This window comes from Malurus melanocephalus, unplaced genomic scaffold (assembly GCF_030028575.1).
Source record: "Malurus melanocephalus ecotype Western Australia unplaced genomic scaffold, MMel_1.1 scaffold_2, whole genome shotgun sequence".
In the NCBI taxonomy this organism is placed as follows: domain Eukaryota; kingdom Metazoa; phylum Chordata; class Aves; order Passeriformes; family Maluridae; genus Malurus; species Malurus melanocephalus.
In genome coordinates this window covers 2,949,370-2,966,139 of record NW_026623234.1, presented here as the reverse complement: position 1 = coordinate 2,966,139, position 16,770 = coordinate 2,949,370, and the positions used below count along the sequence as shown (strand labels likewise).

The window sequence follows — 16,770 nt, the reverse complement described above, 5'->3', positions numbered from 1 at the left end:
GTCTTACGTAAAGCACACAGCTGAGCTTGTCTGCCTTGTGGGCCCCTTATATTCTAACTTCTGTCTCTTACTGTCTTTTGTTTGCAGCTCAAAGACATGTCCTCACGTACATGGAGGATGCAGTGAGCCAGCTGCTGGAGAACAGAGAAGATATTAGTCAGTATGGCATTGCCAGGTTCTTCACTGAATAGTAAGTACATCAGGATGCTGCCAATGGGGGCAGCCTGAGGGAGGCATTTGGAAACAGACAAGGGTGCATGGAGATTGGAGCTGGACACGAGCTGGTTATGTTGTGAATGCTGGATTTCACTGGATTAGCCAAGGGCTGCCTGAGCATATTTTGGAAATGCACATGGTTTTCCTACAATTCAGTACCTCTGCTGTTACAAACATCTGTGTGAAGCAGTCACTCTGGGGAACAGAGATTTTAAAAACATGGAAAAACCAAATTCTGCTTGTCTTAGTACTGTTAGTATCAAACTGCTTGAGAGATAATGAAGCAAACTGCTTCAGAGACTGCTTCTGGTTTCAGCAGCATTCATTCTTCCTTTTTCTGAGTACGAATCTGAACTGTTTATCTCCTTGTGTGATTGTTGTCTTGTTGAATGCTTTAATAGGATGCCTCTTCTTCCCTTAAAATCTGCATAAGTCCTTAAATACTGGACATGAGCACAATTTCTTCTTAATAATTTGCAAAAACATTCTAGAGGGAAAAGCTGTGTGCTTTCTGTCCACAGAAAGTAATACTGACATTAGTCATCTGAACAAATAGATGGTAAACAAGAGCTTAAGAAAGATAAAGAGCATGATTACAATGACCTCCACCCAGGAACAGGGTTTCTTTACCAGAGTTGAAGGCAAGGTGGCTTTCAAATATCCAGCTGAAATTGTCATTCAGCATCTCTGCAAATGATTTCATTTGCATCTAATTTAAAACATGACACTTCTGTGCCTTTTCTAAACTTCTGATCATGTATACTTCAGAAATTAAATGGTAAGCAAGGGGTCATTCACGCAGTGAAACTCTTCGAAATGCTTCTTCGTAGTCTTTCTTCATCTTGACATGATAAGCATTTTCTTTTCTCTTCCTGTTCCTATTCTRTCTTTGAAAGAATAAAGAGTGATTCAAGATCATTATAATGAACAAAACCATCACCATACAGCAAAACCATCARATTGACTTAGGTGCTAGAGATCTTGTTTTTCCCATTCATTTTTAGGGATATGACTTCTACTGTGATTTTTTGTTTACAGTGAGTGCTTTGTGGAGTTTCTGATTTCATGAAAGATAGGCAAAGGCTGCATGTTCATTCATTCTGTAATATAGAACTAGTAGTTCTCTTTTTTTCTTTTTCATTTTGTCTTTTATAATATATCTKGAGTTTAGCAGATTAAACTGTATCCCTGTATCCAAGCACAAACAGGCTTAGCAATTTTGAGAGCTATGAAGATTCCAAATGTGGGATTCTTCATTTAAAGTAGGGAATAAATGATAGCCAATATGGGTGTAGAATGCAAAGTTTCATGCTATGAAAATGTTATGTGTTCTGGCACCCAGAGCTTGGTGGTGAGCTGTCACTGCCTGGAAGATTTCTGCTCATCCACACAACTATCAACATTGGTTCAGGCTGTGCTTTGAAGGCTACACTTCCCTCCCAAGCAAATAAACTTGATCTTTAGTCTCAGCATCTTCAAAACTGAAAGATAACTTTGAAATTCCAGAAGGTTTATGGGCACTCTCCCAGTGTTTTCCTTAATCCATGTTTTTCTTAGGGAGAGGATTGGAATGTGCATGTTTTGAAGTATGCTGCAGTGATTTGAGATGGAGGGACTTGGTACTAGGACATCCAGTTTTTCCCTTTCCCTATTTATGCTCACTTAAAATTAGAGACCAAGCCCAGGGTTTAGAAAGTTAGCAGGCAGGCCCAAACAAGCAACTTTTTAAAAAAGTGTTTGTGGGGTAAAATAATTAATTCTGTAACTTTTCAGAAATTGAAATTAGTCTGTCAAGGACAGGTGTTACATATTCTCCAAACTCTTCTCAGAGGGCATGCTGTTCAATATAGTGGTGTTCCATGGACCCCTCCACTGGATTCACTGCTGAAGAGCCACCTGACGGCATTTCCATCACGCATTGCAATGCCCCTCTTTACCATGAGTCAATTCCATTTTTTGAGCAACAACTATTTTTTTGAGTAAATAAGAAAATTTTGTTGGAGCTTAGCATACATGAGTGAAATTTCAGAACTGAAAATTAYGTGGTCATGTAGCTCTGTATGTATCAAGCAGGAAGTGTTTTGCTGGCAATGAGTGTTTCCAGTTGTTTCAAAGAGATGGAATTGGCTATGTATTACACTGTTATCCACCATCTCACACTGGGATTGCTGATTGCGGAGAACTGACCTTAATTTCTATAGTTTTCCTTCCAGAACAGTTTTAGTCTTCAAGGATAGTTCTTTCTCTTGCTTTATTCCAGTGTTCATTTGTCCCAATCACATGGACATCTGCTTTCAATCTTGGGAGTACCTTGAGGCTTCCCTCATCTGGCTCACTCCTGACCCTTAGAGGAATAGGGATCAATCACCCTCCTGCCAATTAACCCACATCTTTTAGTTAAACAAGTAAAATTATGCCTCTCTTAGGACTAATCTTGATTATATAGATATTCTAAAATGCTACTGGTATTTGTTCATTACAAGCCTGAAAAATCTCAGCTCTGCTCTTGAATCTGCATGAAATGCAGTCTCTTGAAAACCCTCTGTGTAATTACACACTAATGCTGCTTTACTTTTTCCAGCCTAATGTCTGTGCCAACATATCTTAAAGGAATATGTTCCCCCTATACATTATTTATCATCCTGTTTTCTTGATCTTTCCTATACTGAAGAAAAACAGGGCCCCCATGCTAATGCATTTGATCACGCAGAGAGAATGTGTATAGCATCCCACTTTATATTTTCTGGGATCTTAAAGGCAGTCTGTGTGTCTTTTTTTTTTTCATTTCAGCTTAAAGAAGMAAGAAAAAAAAAGTCAAAGAGACTTCCTTCTAATACATTTTACTTTTCTTGTAGGCTAACCCTTTTCCCGAAATGTTTTCTTCCAGCATGCAGGTAAATGTGCTGCTCTGTTCAGGACTCCTTGGAAAGCTCAGAAATCATAATGCACCTTGGTTAGGAAACTGTTTTCTCTGCAACTTTTATTGTTTGTTTGATGAATGAAACACAAGTGAATTGGAGTTATGGGAATAGACTTTTTTTTTTTTTTGTGAGGCTATATTCTTGTCCCAAAACACTTCTTTTCTTTAGTTTCTGGTGAAATGTCTCCTGACCACCTGCCAGCTGGAGCATGGTTGAGAAAAACATCTTGCTTTTAGCTTTAGATGTAGCACTAGTTTTACTGGATTCTGCAAACCATTGTCTGAGATGCCCTTTTTCTGTCGGGGATGTTTCTGCTGGCTCTAGCTTGAACGCCCCTGCTGGATCTTGTGTGACATTTTAACAGTATTTATCAGAGAAGGCATCTGTGATGTGTGTTTGACAGGATTGAGGGGCAGATACTGCTTTTAGATCTGTTGTGTGCCTGGCAATTCAAAATACCAACTCTGCACTGTGTAGAGCCCTGTTTCACAGAAAGGAACATTTGCTTTGTTCCTAGTAACAGGACTGCCAGTGCTGTATAGTTTAGAATCCTTGGGAAGGAAGATGTTATCATAGTGAGAAGTATCAGCTTCTAGCAATAAAAGTACCTCATTTTCTCTTGCTCTCTGGATTGGCTGGAACAATTTGTTCATCTCTTTCCTTAGGGACAAATGTGATACCGCTCCCTTGGCTTTCTCTGGCWGTAGACACAGGCTTTGGTATCAGACAAACTTTTGGCTTGTTCAGTCCTTTATTGCTATACAACATTACAGAAATAAATCTGTAGAGTAAACAATGTCCTCCTCTTTAAAAAAGTCTTAATACCCTTAGGGAAAGAGGGCAGGGGGGAAGGGCCAGGAACAAGACAGATGGGATGCCCATGAGAACKAAGCCACTCACTGAAGACAACCTTAATTGGCAACTGGAAATAAGCTGAATTATCTGCTTATAAAGAGGAGAGATTCTTAGAGCTAGCTTAGAGCCATCAATTTTCTTTTTTCTTTGCATCTGTGTATGTAGKCCTTATCACCATCATCATCTTGCTGTCATCTGCTCTGCATCTTTCCTCTTTTCACAGTAACTTGTTTTGTCTTGTTYGCAAGGATAATATAAGCTCTTCAAGACAGAAATGATACTGTACTGCATGTACTTTACAGCACCTAGCATTGTACAATGTCGACTCTGTGCTTTGTACAATTACAGTATAAACAGCAAAAACAGTAGTGAGAAGGTCCTTAGGGCTTTGACAAGTTGTGCCAGATTTCCTTTCTGGGAGATGGAGCCATTCATTAGAATTTTGCAGTACAAGTATTTGGGGGAGAGGCATTGGTTGTTGGATTTTTTTGCAGTGTTAGTTCATCGTGTTTTGGGCAAAGCAGTAGTATCTGTATGATATTAACACTTCTAGGATATCACCTAAAATACTGATATTCTTGCTGATGTTATCTTTTGAACAATTGCAAGAAACCCCACAATTTCATGTGTTCTTCAAATAGGATTCCTATATGTCTTCTGCCCTGGAGAGAAAAAGATAAAATTATCCCACTCAATGCAAGACTGAGCCTTGTGATCGGCTGTCAATGACCTAGCTGTGGAGCAGCCCTTTGGGCTGAAAATCTCGGCYGGGATAATGTGCTTGATGGTTCCTGACAGGCTTTTACTTGGGATTCCTTGATCCCTAGGGCACTGCGTAAGACTGCTGTCTGCCTCTCCTTTGCTCTTTAGTTATCAGTGGAAAGAGAATGAATATATGAACTCAGACACAGCATTTGTGCCAGAAGCTCTGAGGAGATTTTGCAGCTAAAGTGAATAAGTTGCTGTGAAAGAAACATTTTGAAAGTGTCTCTCCACAGAGTACATGGATTTGCAGGACTGAATTTGYTGATAAATCTTTCTGGGGAACCTACAGTAATTGCATATTTCTCCACTAAGAGTGTTGCTAATGGACACAAAGCCTTTCTGTTAGTCTCTTTGTTGCCTTCCAGTCTCACTTCTACAGAGAAGCATTGTCAGAAGGGAAAACTCTCTTTCTTGTAATATAATTTCTCCAGACCACCTTAGAAATGGGATGTCAATATTTCCTGTCCACTGTGCATGGGGTATGTTCGTTGTATGAGAGCTATGGAAGATCCGGGGGCTGTAGATAACTCTGTGATTTAAATCATGTGAATTTTGTCTGGAATCTGTAGATCTGTCACCCAATTTTTTTATCATAGAATTGCTTAATGGCAGAAACAGCACTGGGATTTTGATATGACAGCCAGGATCTATGAACTCCTGATTTTCCCAGAGTTGTTTCTTCGTAACAAACATTGCAACAAGTCCTAACCTGACAAATATGCTGATTGGGATAATTACTGTTGAGTAAACAGTTGGAAAAAATGCATATATTAATGGCAATAGCACACTGATTCCCACTGTGGTTTGTAGATATTTCCAATGTATTAGAAAATGCAGTGTTTTCATACCACATTCTTGAGAATCTTACAGGTGAGTGGATACTCAGATGCGTCCAGACCCTTGCAAAGAAATGCAGGGAGGATATAAAAGTACAGAATCTTTTTGGTAAGCAGGACCATCTTGGAAGACTTATAGCAAAGCAGTAACGGAACTGAACTTATAAGGCATCATTTACCAGTGATGCTCYGTATGGTAATATATTCTATTTAAGAAACTTCTGTTTTGGTGACAGAAGAATCTGCAGGATTTGCCATTTGAATGTTAACACTTGATATCATCATCTTTTCAGCACGAGGTAGTTATCTGTAGATAGCTCTGCGCTTATACACTGACTTGACCGATGCTGTGCTCTTGCCCTTTGAAGAGAGATAATCACAACTTCCATGTGCACTGTGATAGATTATGATGCTCTTAGTATATATTCACTAGTGTAGCAGTCTTTGCCCACTTCTTTCCTATTCTTTTACATCATGGAAATTGCCTATTTGTTTGTGGTCTTTGTCAGAATCGTTGSAGCAGGAGTTGGCTGACTATTTTATGGAGGCCTTATATAGTTTGATATATTTTGTTCTTACACACTTGAAGGTTGAAATGCAACACATATGCCATGAAATTGAGCTTCCTTTAGGTTAATTCCAACTGCATACAGGCAGTGGGGATAGCTAATGAGACTAGAAAGAAAAATTTGCAATTTCCCAAAAGCCAAAGTCCAGGAATGTGGCAAATGGTACAAGCATCAAGACCATATATATTTGAGTTAACAGTGTTTGTGCTTTTTCTCTGGACAAGAGCTGAATGTTCTATGCTCTCCCTAGTTTTAGTGTTTAACTCTAKTATAATTATGTTTATGCTTCCAATTTTTTATTGCTTTTTGTCATAGTTTCTGATATTACTAGTACAAATTTGGAGAAGTATGTGGTCCCAGCTGGGAGTTAAAATCAGATTTTGGTGACTTCAAATGTATAAACTTACAGATGCTGGGRGATGAACAGATCAAGTACAACCCTGCTGAGAAGGCCTTGGGGGTGCTGGTGGATAAGAGGCTGGACATGAGCTGGCAATGCGCATCACACCCTTTTGGGGATGCCACAGAGTCTTTTGTTTAGTTTTATTTTCTCCATTAGTCTGCTTTTTTAAATATCTGTGGTGTTGTCTATTTCTTGCCCTAGTTCTTGCATTTCTCATCATGTACCTCTGCTTTTGTTTGTATCCTTGCAGAAGTGAAAGGGCCCTCAAGTCAGAATTGGGGACCTCTCAAAATCTTACATAGGGAATGTCTGTGGTAGAGTTTTCCATGATGCAAATTAGATGTTCAGTGYTGATGTAACTGTTTTACAAGCAAATTTCTCCATCATTCTGGAAAATTGCTCAGTTGTGCTTGCTGAGTCACTGTTGGAATATATAGGAAAATATGAGAAAGGTAAATAGTGATGTATCCACTACAGATATAGTGGGACTATTTGCAGTCTTTTGCATACAAGCTGCAATGTGTATATAAAGCAGTAATCTCACTTCATGCTTGGTCATATGCTGCAAAGATTGTATTTCCTTCTATTTCTCGTAGTGATTTGAAGAAAACTGTTTTAGTAGTGTGAAATTGGCAAATGGAACTTAGTAGAAATGCACACGAGAATAGCATCTTTGGAAAAACRTAACAGTGTAGAAAGTTGGGTACACATTGGTGCTCTTCCTTATATTGTATGTTGGGGGGGTTCATTATTCTTAAGAATTAAAGGCATAATTTTATCATTTGCTGTTAGTAATATTTTAGTGTACTATTTCTTTCAATAAAGCTTTTGAGGTCTCAAGCCATAAGAGAACCACTGTTGGATACATAACTTCCTTAACAGCAATACCTCTCTCTGTATTACTGACTCACTTGGTTTATTTTAATGAAGCACTTTGGCACGGGTCTAGGCTACTTTATCTATATAGGAGATCAGTTTTAGAGTTCTTGGCTTCCATTTGTCTAAACCTGTAAGACTTTCTATTAAATTGGAATCAAGTAATGTAAATTTGAGGAACACTTCATTTTTCCCAGAAAAATCTTTAAGGAAAGATGGATCAGAATTGAAGTTGTTTTTTTTGTTGTTGGTTTGGGATTTTTTTCCAGTTTTGTGTTGTTGGAAGGACTTTTGTGTTTATTCTTAGGCTGCAAAATGTTGAGGCATCGCAGAAAACCTTGAGGAACATTTCTAATTGCTTTGCTAAGAATATATGTGTTCCCTTGMGGACAAAGCCAACAAACGTAAAATTTCTCCTAAATTTGATCGGCAAACTGTAAAAATCAGCAAATGCTTGCAGCAATGGGATCTGATAAGATTCCATAATAGGATTCCTTATTTWTTACAGGATAAAACCCCTCACCTATGTCTGCATCTCCATGAATACCAAACACTAAAAGACTTGCAAGTTTGAAAAATGTGTTTTTAAAATGTGATTTGTCTTCCTTTTCTTTAAAAGCAAAACTAAACAATAGCAACAAAAGTCTAGTTTCTGGAAATCAGCATGTCTTCAGAGAACCTGAGATTTTCCTGCAGTGCTGTGTTGAAACCATACAAATCCCAGAACACATTAGCTTTAGAGACTTGCAATAACCTCATGTTCTACAAAATTAATCTTATTGTCTATCTTCAAATGAATTAAACAAACTGTAGCTGGTCAACACTGTAGCCAAGCAGTTGTAGTGTGCACAAAGTGATTTAGCTAAGCAATCTCTAAATGCAGAGTTAGCATTAATGTCAAATGATGTAACTTCATCTATATTAAGGAATTTTGGCAAGGTTCATTTGTTGCCATGATGAAAATATTGGAAGCTGCTCAGTCTTTGATGTGCTATAGTTCTTGCCAAAGCAACTGAATAGGTGAGAGAGTACTGGTTGTAAATTTTTTCTTGTGAAATTCTCCAGTCACACCAAGACTGAAATGAGTAAATATGGAATCTGTTTTCATGGCACTAGTATTGAATTTCTTTGGAACGGGTATTCAGTTATATTTCAGTATTCCWTGGATCATCACAGTCACAACATGATTGTGCTGCTACCTTTTAAAGTAACTAAAAGTCCAATTTATAAAACATGGGACTGTCTTACAATGGGAGATATAGAAGACTTGATGCAGAATGGAACAAGCAGGCCCTTACTTGTACTTACACTTTAGCCTCAACTTTCTGAGAAGTCRTTTTGCCTTTGCTTGGCATTATGCTTTGATCTCACGAGTTCAAGATGGGTGCAGGTACTCAATAATTTTCAAATCCATGCGCCTCCTTTGGTGCGCATTTCTGCTTTGGTATCAAATCCATCTCCAGCCTATGTGGATTCCACAGYTACTTTCCACAGCTAATTTCCACAGCTAGAACTGTTAGACTAGAGAAAATCTGAATGTTATTAGTGTAGCTTGTGTTTTTAATAGCATTTTTCATTTCCTGCCATCTTCTCACCCTTGCCACAGGTTCACTGTATGGTTTCAGTAGCATCTTGAAGCTAGTGAATGAATTCCACAGCATGACAGGGAGGACAGAAATACTTGTTGGTTAATAAAGGAAGCCAAAGAATGGAGATCATGGCCATATGATAATGAAGCTACAGAGGACTTGAATCTCCCAAACCCTCAGAATATAGAGGGTTATAGAGCAGTTCAGTAAGGAATTTTCTTCTTGCCCGAAAATGTCAAGTTAGACCAGACTGRTCAAATACTAAACATCAGCTGGAGAGTTATCAGATTTCCTTGTGTAGTTATAATTCCGGATTGRTTTATTATTTGTGTATTTAGTTTAGGTTTGGGCAGAAAAAGGCAGGGTTTTTTGAGGGAAACTGAGWAGCAACTTGCAGTGGTCACTGTAAAAGCTAGTTATAATGGTGTTTCTRCAGCTGTTCCTGTGGTGTGCAACTTACACAGTTTCCTACTGTAAAAAATAAATCTCTGTTTATATCAGCAAGACCTCTCCTTGCCGAAACACCACGTAGTCTGAAATTGCACCTGATCAGACTGAAAGAGCTGGTTATGGGTGATTGATGCTTATCTGTGAAGGCTTCTTTACTTTTCCCTTAAGCACCTTGGAGGCCTTCTGCAGGGCTATTTACGGTCTTTCATTGTATGCCCTTTCCCATCTTCCTGAATGCTAGGCTTCCCAGCTCATAATTCTAAGAAGAAGCTTTATTTCACAGTAGAAAGGGGCCCCAATATGTGGCCTATTATATCCATATCAGCTTGCTTACCCTTTTCAAACAGCTATTGTGTTTTAATAGGGCCCTGCCTGGCAGGGGGAGTCCTTAATTCCTGCTATATAAGAATGGTCAGCTTGAGTTACAGCAAACTGCAGGATGCTGCTCTGATCAAAAGGCCTCTGTTTTTAGAGATTCCCGCGTCCCCCCCTCCCCATTTGCCTTTTATTTTTTTTATTTTTTTTTTTAATCCTGGGCTAATAATTCAACACAGTACTGTCATTTTAGCTTGTGATTTGGAAGCCTTGAGGTGTTAAAATACTGACCTAGCATATGAAAAATTTGGGGAGGGGGACTCTAAAAAAGATGAAGGCTTTCTGGGTAATAACAAGCAAGCATAGCAACTCCTTTAATCCTTTCCTTCTCCAGAATCTGCAAACTGGTTTCAGAGGATTTGATTTGCTACAAAGCAACATAAGAAAGCTTGTTCACTGCCTCCTCTGAGCTGTGTCACAGGTGGTGTGGTTCATCTCCTTCATCCCAGTACATGAGATAATCTCTGTACCACCTGTATTATGTCTGCCATGAATACAGAGATTCCTAGCCATTATCAAGAAGTCTGAAAACACTAGTTAAAACTTGTGTCACGCCTTTTCCTTTTTTTCCAAACCCTTCAGCTGAAGTAAACTTGAGTGGGTGAGACAGAAAGGATCTCAAAAAATCCAATCTCTGTATTTGCAGTGTTGTATCACCCAGTCTTGCCAAAGTTTTGAGTGTTAATGATTTCCTATCTGCCTGGTTGTTAAAAAAACCCCACTATTTTCCCTTTAAGCCAGTCATCAGGAATGACTTTTAGCATCTGTTTTGTCTTAACACATTTCCTAGGAAATGCCTAAAAAGCACTGCTAATTTCATTAGAGGAAGATGGTGGTTTCCTTGAGGCTGACCTCAGTGTCCCAAGTTCTAAGATCTGTGGAATTTTAAAAAGCCTTGATACAATGGCTTTGAATTGAGGAATGCTAATGGTCCTACACTACCTTCTGAGAGGGATAGCTAAAGAAACAGTCCAATGATTCATCTGAATATTGCAAATACTGTAGTACATTTAAACCAGTAGGTGAAGAATAGAATGATCTTAACTAGATTTATACAGCAGTAATTTAATCAGTACAACAGTGATTTTTTTTTTCACTACCCAGTGACACCTACGGTTTGAAGTGTTCCCTCTCAGGGTTCCTTCTAGGCAAGGTAAACCTCACTTTGCTATTGCAGAGCATAGCCTTGGGGTAATTTCGATTGATCATTTGGGGATGCTTTGTTGTGGATGACTTATTTAATGACAAAAATGGCCTTGTTTTTAAAGCCTTTTGTATTTCAGTATTTTCCTATTGCTAGAGCTAGTTCTTTGTTACCCATTGTACCATAGTCTCTAATCCTAATACTCCTGATTATCCCTACTTACTGTGCTTTAGTTCACACTATGAAGTAGTCTTAGAGCTCTGAGTTCCTTCCAGATGGAGCTAAACTGGAAGATGTGTTCCTTCTGCAAATGAGCATTCAGTCCATGGGACTAGATTAGAACTAGTCCAGAGCATGTCTCAGGAAAGAACAAATCCTGGTGTGCCCATAATGTTGACATCAAATCCTCCACAYTGTTTTTCTCTACAGATGTTTTGGTCAGTTGAGACATAGCCTCTGATRGTAACTTTGCATTTGAGACTAACTTATTTTTGCTTAAGACACTTAACTCTGTTTTAATAACTTAGACACTTGTGTAGCTGCAAGAAAARGAGTGTGTATGTGTGTAAATCGTTCATGCTGAAAATCAGCATAAGCCTTCAAAATTATTTTCWTCATCATGCTCTTGATAGATAATGCAAGCAGTAATGCTATAAGTTAAGGAAAAAATATTATTGTTCCTTGTTTTCCATTTAATAGAGGAGGRGTCCTGTGAGCTTGTTCAGCTCTTCATATGGTAACCAAAGGTGGCACCTGCTAGGGGGACAGCAGGGTCCTGGCAAGCTCTTCCATGCTTCTCGAGGACTTGGGATTCCCTGCATTATGGATATTTGGCTTTGCCCGAGTTCAGCAGGCAGTGGCTAACTGCTGTAATGGGTTTCAAATGGGATGTTACCATAGCATCCTGGGACCATTACAATCTATTTAGAAGTCTAAAGGTTTGAAAAGAGTGCTTGAAAGTTTCTGAACTCTGGCAGGTTGCCGAAATGTAATKACACAAAAGACAAACCCTTATGAAAGCTGCTCTGTTCAGAGAAGCAGCACCTGAGTGCTAGAAATCCCAGAACAGCCATTTTTTGAAAGCTGGAGCTGTTTTATCACAGTATCTTTCCAAAACTTTTCTTCCTCTCACATGCATGTGCCATTCCACAAGCATAGCCTGGRTATGTTGCATATCAGTAAGAATCCCAGCAGCTGTTAAAGTTGCTGAGAACGATTGAGCTTAATGGCTAAATTTGTTCCTCTGTTGTTGATGTCTTGCTTACTTAAGCCATTCCTCTGTGCAGTTTGTTTCATTTTTGTATTCAAAAGGAATTGGAAAAGACATCTGTTTATATGTATATAAAAACCATAGATAAAGTGTTGGTCATATACCTTACCTGCTGTTGGAATACCTGTTAACAACTTTGAGTTGTCATAATTTCTTTCTTCCAGAAACGTTTACCTGTAAGCTTGCCACATTAATGGTAGCTTCACCTCTGGGCAGCTGTTAAAGAAAAGGTGGCCAAGTTATTTTGATACTGCCCATCTGCCCAAGATAAAGGAATTTCAACATATATGGTTTATTCAAAATATATAGTATTCATGTCCCTTGTAGTGATCTTGACTCTGCCTGAGCATAGATCTGTTGATTTGTTATTGGGGTGCTTGCTGGATAGCTCCATCATGTGCTGGCTCCTTTGAGCTGAACTCTTACTAATAAAAAGGAATTTATAAATTACTGTCTTTGAAATGTAGCATCTTAACTGGGATAAAATTCTGACTTCCAAGCTTGAAGTCTTGAGCTTTTAGGGAAAAATTCTTTCATTGTATAGTTAAACAAAATCCTCCTTTACTCAACTAGCTGGCGGCATTTGGCTGTCAGCATATCCAGGTGTGCTGATGTTCCAGCATATCCACCCACTCTTCTAACTGAATAAGCAACAAATGATATCATACCCTCCTGCCTGGTAGGTTTAGAGCCATCCCATGCTGCAAATGCAAGTGACTGGAGTTTTTGCCTGTTAAAAAYAAGGAGTAATATAGCAGGGCTGTCTGCTCTGAATTAATAGTATGTTAGCTTCATGTCTGGACCTTTCCATTACAATTGTGCCAGGATCTGCTTCCTGAATTTGCATCTTCTGTAGATGTTCTGAGCAACATAATTTGGCGCTTGTAATTGTATCATTGTGCCTTCATTTTCTTTCTCTTCCAAAATGTCTCCCTTTCATGTATTATCTTTCTGAAAGCTGCTTTCTTCTATTACGCCAAGTTTCTTCTTTTACATCTGTATTCTTCTTTTCTCCATCAGCCTGTCAAATCATCAGCAAAACAATGCAGATCAGAAATGAAAGAAGTCAGGCTGTGGTTTGGGATGAAAAGATCTGAAATTCCATTTCTAGCTTTGTCACAAGCATCTTGTGGGACTTTCTGCAAGTTGCTTTCCCTTATTCTGAACTCATTCACTCTAAGGCAGTGAGCGACAGCACTTTGTAAGGAATACTCTTTACTTGCAATGATAGTCATGTAATTTTGGCATGTTTTGATCCAGCACATGATTTATTTATTTTAATCTCTTGGGACAATGCTGGTGCTTTAGTGTGCATTAATAAGGTTTCATAAATATGAAATACTGTATTTATCCATGATATTTACAGAAAGAATTCAGGATTCAGGTGTCCTGAGTGTTTCTTAATCATAAGGTGATTGTACTCACTTTATTTGAGTTGCATTGCCTTCTGGGAAGGGGGGCTAGAAACTGTGTTCTGTACTGCCTTTCAACACATGACAAAAAATTCTGTTTGCTCGCACATGTTTGAGAATCAGGACATTAAAATGAGAAAATGTGATTCCTTTTGTAAAAATTGAATGTCTTCTCTACGCACACATATGCACACACGTACATACAAACACACACATATGGCCCCAGTTGTTACATGACTTTTAAAATTTTGCTCAACTCTGTCTGGTATAATTCTCTTTCAAATGTGAGTCCCTTTTCTTTACTATGAAGGATAAAGTGATTTCCACTCTATATTTAAAGAGGTGATTTAAAATTGCAAACAGAGAAGGTTCACACTGACCGCCGGATTTTGTCTGTTGTGGAGATGCTACCTATGGAGAGGATCTGCTGTGATGAAAGTAAACTTGTATCTTTTCATTAATTCTCTCCTATGAGGGAGAGTTAAGCTGCTGTCCCAAGTGAATGTTTTAATGATCTCTCTGGAGTGTTTCAAAGCTTTGTCCCACTTGCATGGTGCTGAGCRAAATGCACAAAATCTATCTTTGAGGCAACCCTGTCATTATACGTTTTGGTATATAATGTTTGTATTTGCATTTCTTTTGTTCTTGTATGTTGAGCTTTACCATGCCCAAAGGACAACTTCTTGCACTTCAGAGAAACCTTTGTAAGACAAATGTTTGCTGTAATAAGKTAGCCTAAAGTGCTTACAGCTCATATTTTAGAAATCTGTAACTAAAATACAAAAATGTGAATGTCAAATTGATGATCCATCATAATGACCAGCTACTCTTTTCAAAATGCAAATTGTTGTTTAGTGATGTGTTAATCAGTCTTTCATCACAACTACRGTAAATTTTATACATCCAACAGTCAAGTTTCAGTAACCTAGAAATGAAATCTTGAGGCTTCTCTTAAAGATGACTTTTTTTTGTGGATTTAAAGAAAACTGTAATGAAAAGCAGCAAAGTTCAAATGGTACTAAAAGAAAGGGCATCTTCTGGTCAGATAAACAACTGTTACTCTTGGCGAGCCATTTTCCAGTGGACTGTTTTCAAATAAGTGGCTCTTGGACACCCCTTGCTGGGATTCTTTAGAATGTGTTTTGCTTTCACAAACCTCTAATTCCTATAATTAAATTTCAATGTGTGGTTTTTGCAAATGATCTTCTCTCTAGAGAACAGATGGGTATAAACTTTGGAGATTTGGTTTCACAAAATATAATGGCCAGTGGTTTTCTTGCTACTGTTTTAGTTGTTCCCAGAACATTCATGTTGGTTCAGCTTTCTAACATTCTTGTTTTTACTTTATGTCCACAGTTTTAACAGCGTGCGGCAAGGAACACACATTTTGTTCCGTGAGTTCAGCTTTGTCCAAGCCACCCCTCATAACAGGGCATCTTTTCTTCGGACCTTCTGGAGGTGTTTCCGAACTGTGGGGAAAAATGGAGGCAAGTATTCCAGCATCTGCTGCTGTCTTGCTACCTTTACGTGAAAATCRTCAGCTAGGCTGTTAATGCAGCAGAAATACYGACTCTTCACAMTGTGTTYTAATGTTCTGACATTGTTAATAGGRAGACACCATCACATTTTCTTGTGGAACTTGTAAAAACTTCTCCCAGAATAYAGTAGTAATATAGTAGTGTAGAAGCACTTCGTTGCTGCTGCTACTTCTGTTACAGAACAGCATGTCAAGCAATAGATCAGAGGCAGGACATTGTGGGCCTTTGCATTGGGATGGATAGGAAAAAAAATGTGCTGGAGATTGGTGGGTGGGACCCAGAGAGGGTTAGAACATCGAGTGTGGAACATGAGGGAGGAAGGTGCTGATATTCTCAGCCATTTGGGCTACTGAGTGCTTTCATTAGGAGCCTGCAGGAGCATGGGTTCATAGTGGTGGGGGGCAGTGAACATCGCCACCTAAGCTGTCCCTGAGCTAATCCTGGCATAGCTCCTACATGATGGTGCAGAATCCTGATGGCTGTGGAAGAGGGACCACTGAAAACTGTGTGACCTCTTCCTCAACCCTACCCACAAGGACAAAGCTCCAGTGCCAAGATAACTAGTCAGCACTGTACTATCATGTCTAGCTATTCTTATATTGCACTTGGTATATTAGGTATTACAGAACTGGCCAGAGTTCAAAATAAACTCCTCTAACTACATGCAACTAAAATTATGTTTAGTTTTACCTTTTAATTTAGTATTTTAAGCAAATACACTGAAAGTTGCTGTACAAATATGAATGGAGGTGGGTTTTTTTTTTTACTATAAGCCTCATTTTTTCTAGGCTATTCAGCCTCACTTCTTCTTGCAGGAAAAACTAGAACCATCTGTTAAATACAGATAAAACCTTGTCTTCTGGTTAAGCTTTGTGATACTTCTGCGTTTGATGAACAGAGTTTGCAAGACCATGAATAAAGACTTTTTTGGCATATGCCATCTAGATCTTTGGCAATTGAACAATCATAGTTAAACATGACAAAATCTGTAGTAAGCTACTGAAGTAACCGACTATACTATCTGTAACACCTTCTTCTCAGTGAGGGGTACTTTGTTATGTTATAAATAATTTACTTCAGGGATAATATTTTATATATTTCAGGTAAATTATACTAATTTAACCAGTATGCAGTAAGGATATATCTGTTTTGAGAACAGGTCATAGTCAGGAAAAAGAAAATGTAGACTCCTAGGACATATTTCTGCAGGGGAATTAGAGATAACAGTGAAGAAGTCACCCACCAGAACTGCAGCTGTTARTGGTAAACCTTATTGAAAAAATGAGAAGAAGCTCTTTGATAGAAAGTATCCACTTGCAGTATTTTCAGTGCAAAKTTTCATTAGGCTTCATTTATCCAGCAGCCACCTCAGCCAGATGAAGGGTACCTGGATTGGTTGAAAAGAACTGAAATGTCTACGTAATACCCACTTTAACTTTTAATGGTTTTATGCAATTATGGAGAAGGCTGTGGAAGAAGGTGTAATTCACAAAGGTACTTTGAAGAGAAAGGCTGAGCAGAGGATCAAAAGCTCAGGTAGATGTTGCTGTG

General features: G+C 38.6%; 1 protein-coding gene across 1 annotated transcript in view; it reads left to right on the top strand.

The window, feature by feature from the left end:
- CSTPP1 (centriolar satellite-associated tubulin polyglutamylase complex regulator 1) overlaps window positions 1-16,770 on the top strand; it is a 78,986-nt gene that overhangs the window by 9,648 nt on the left and 52,568 nt on the right. The window contains exons 2-3 of the mRNA XM_057364903.1: window positions 88-190; window positions 15,038-15,168. Coding sequence (XP_057220886.1) covers window positions 88-190; window positions 15,038-15,168 — 234 coding nt within the window. The remainder of the gene's footprint in view (window positions 1-87; window positions 191-15,037; window positions 15,169-16,770) is intronic.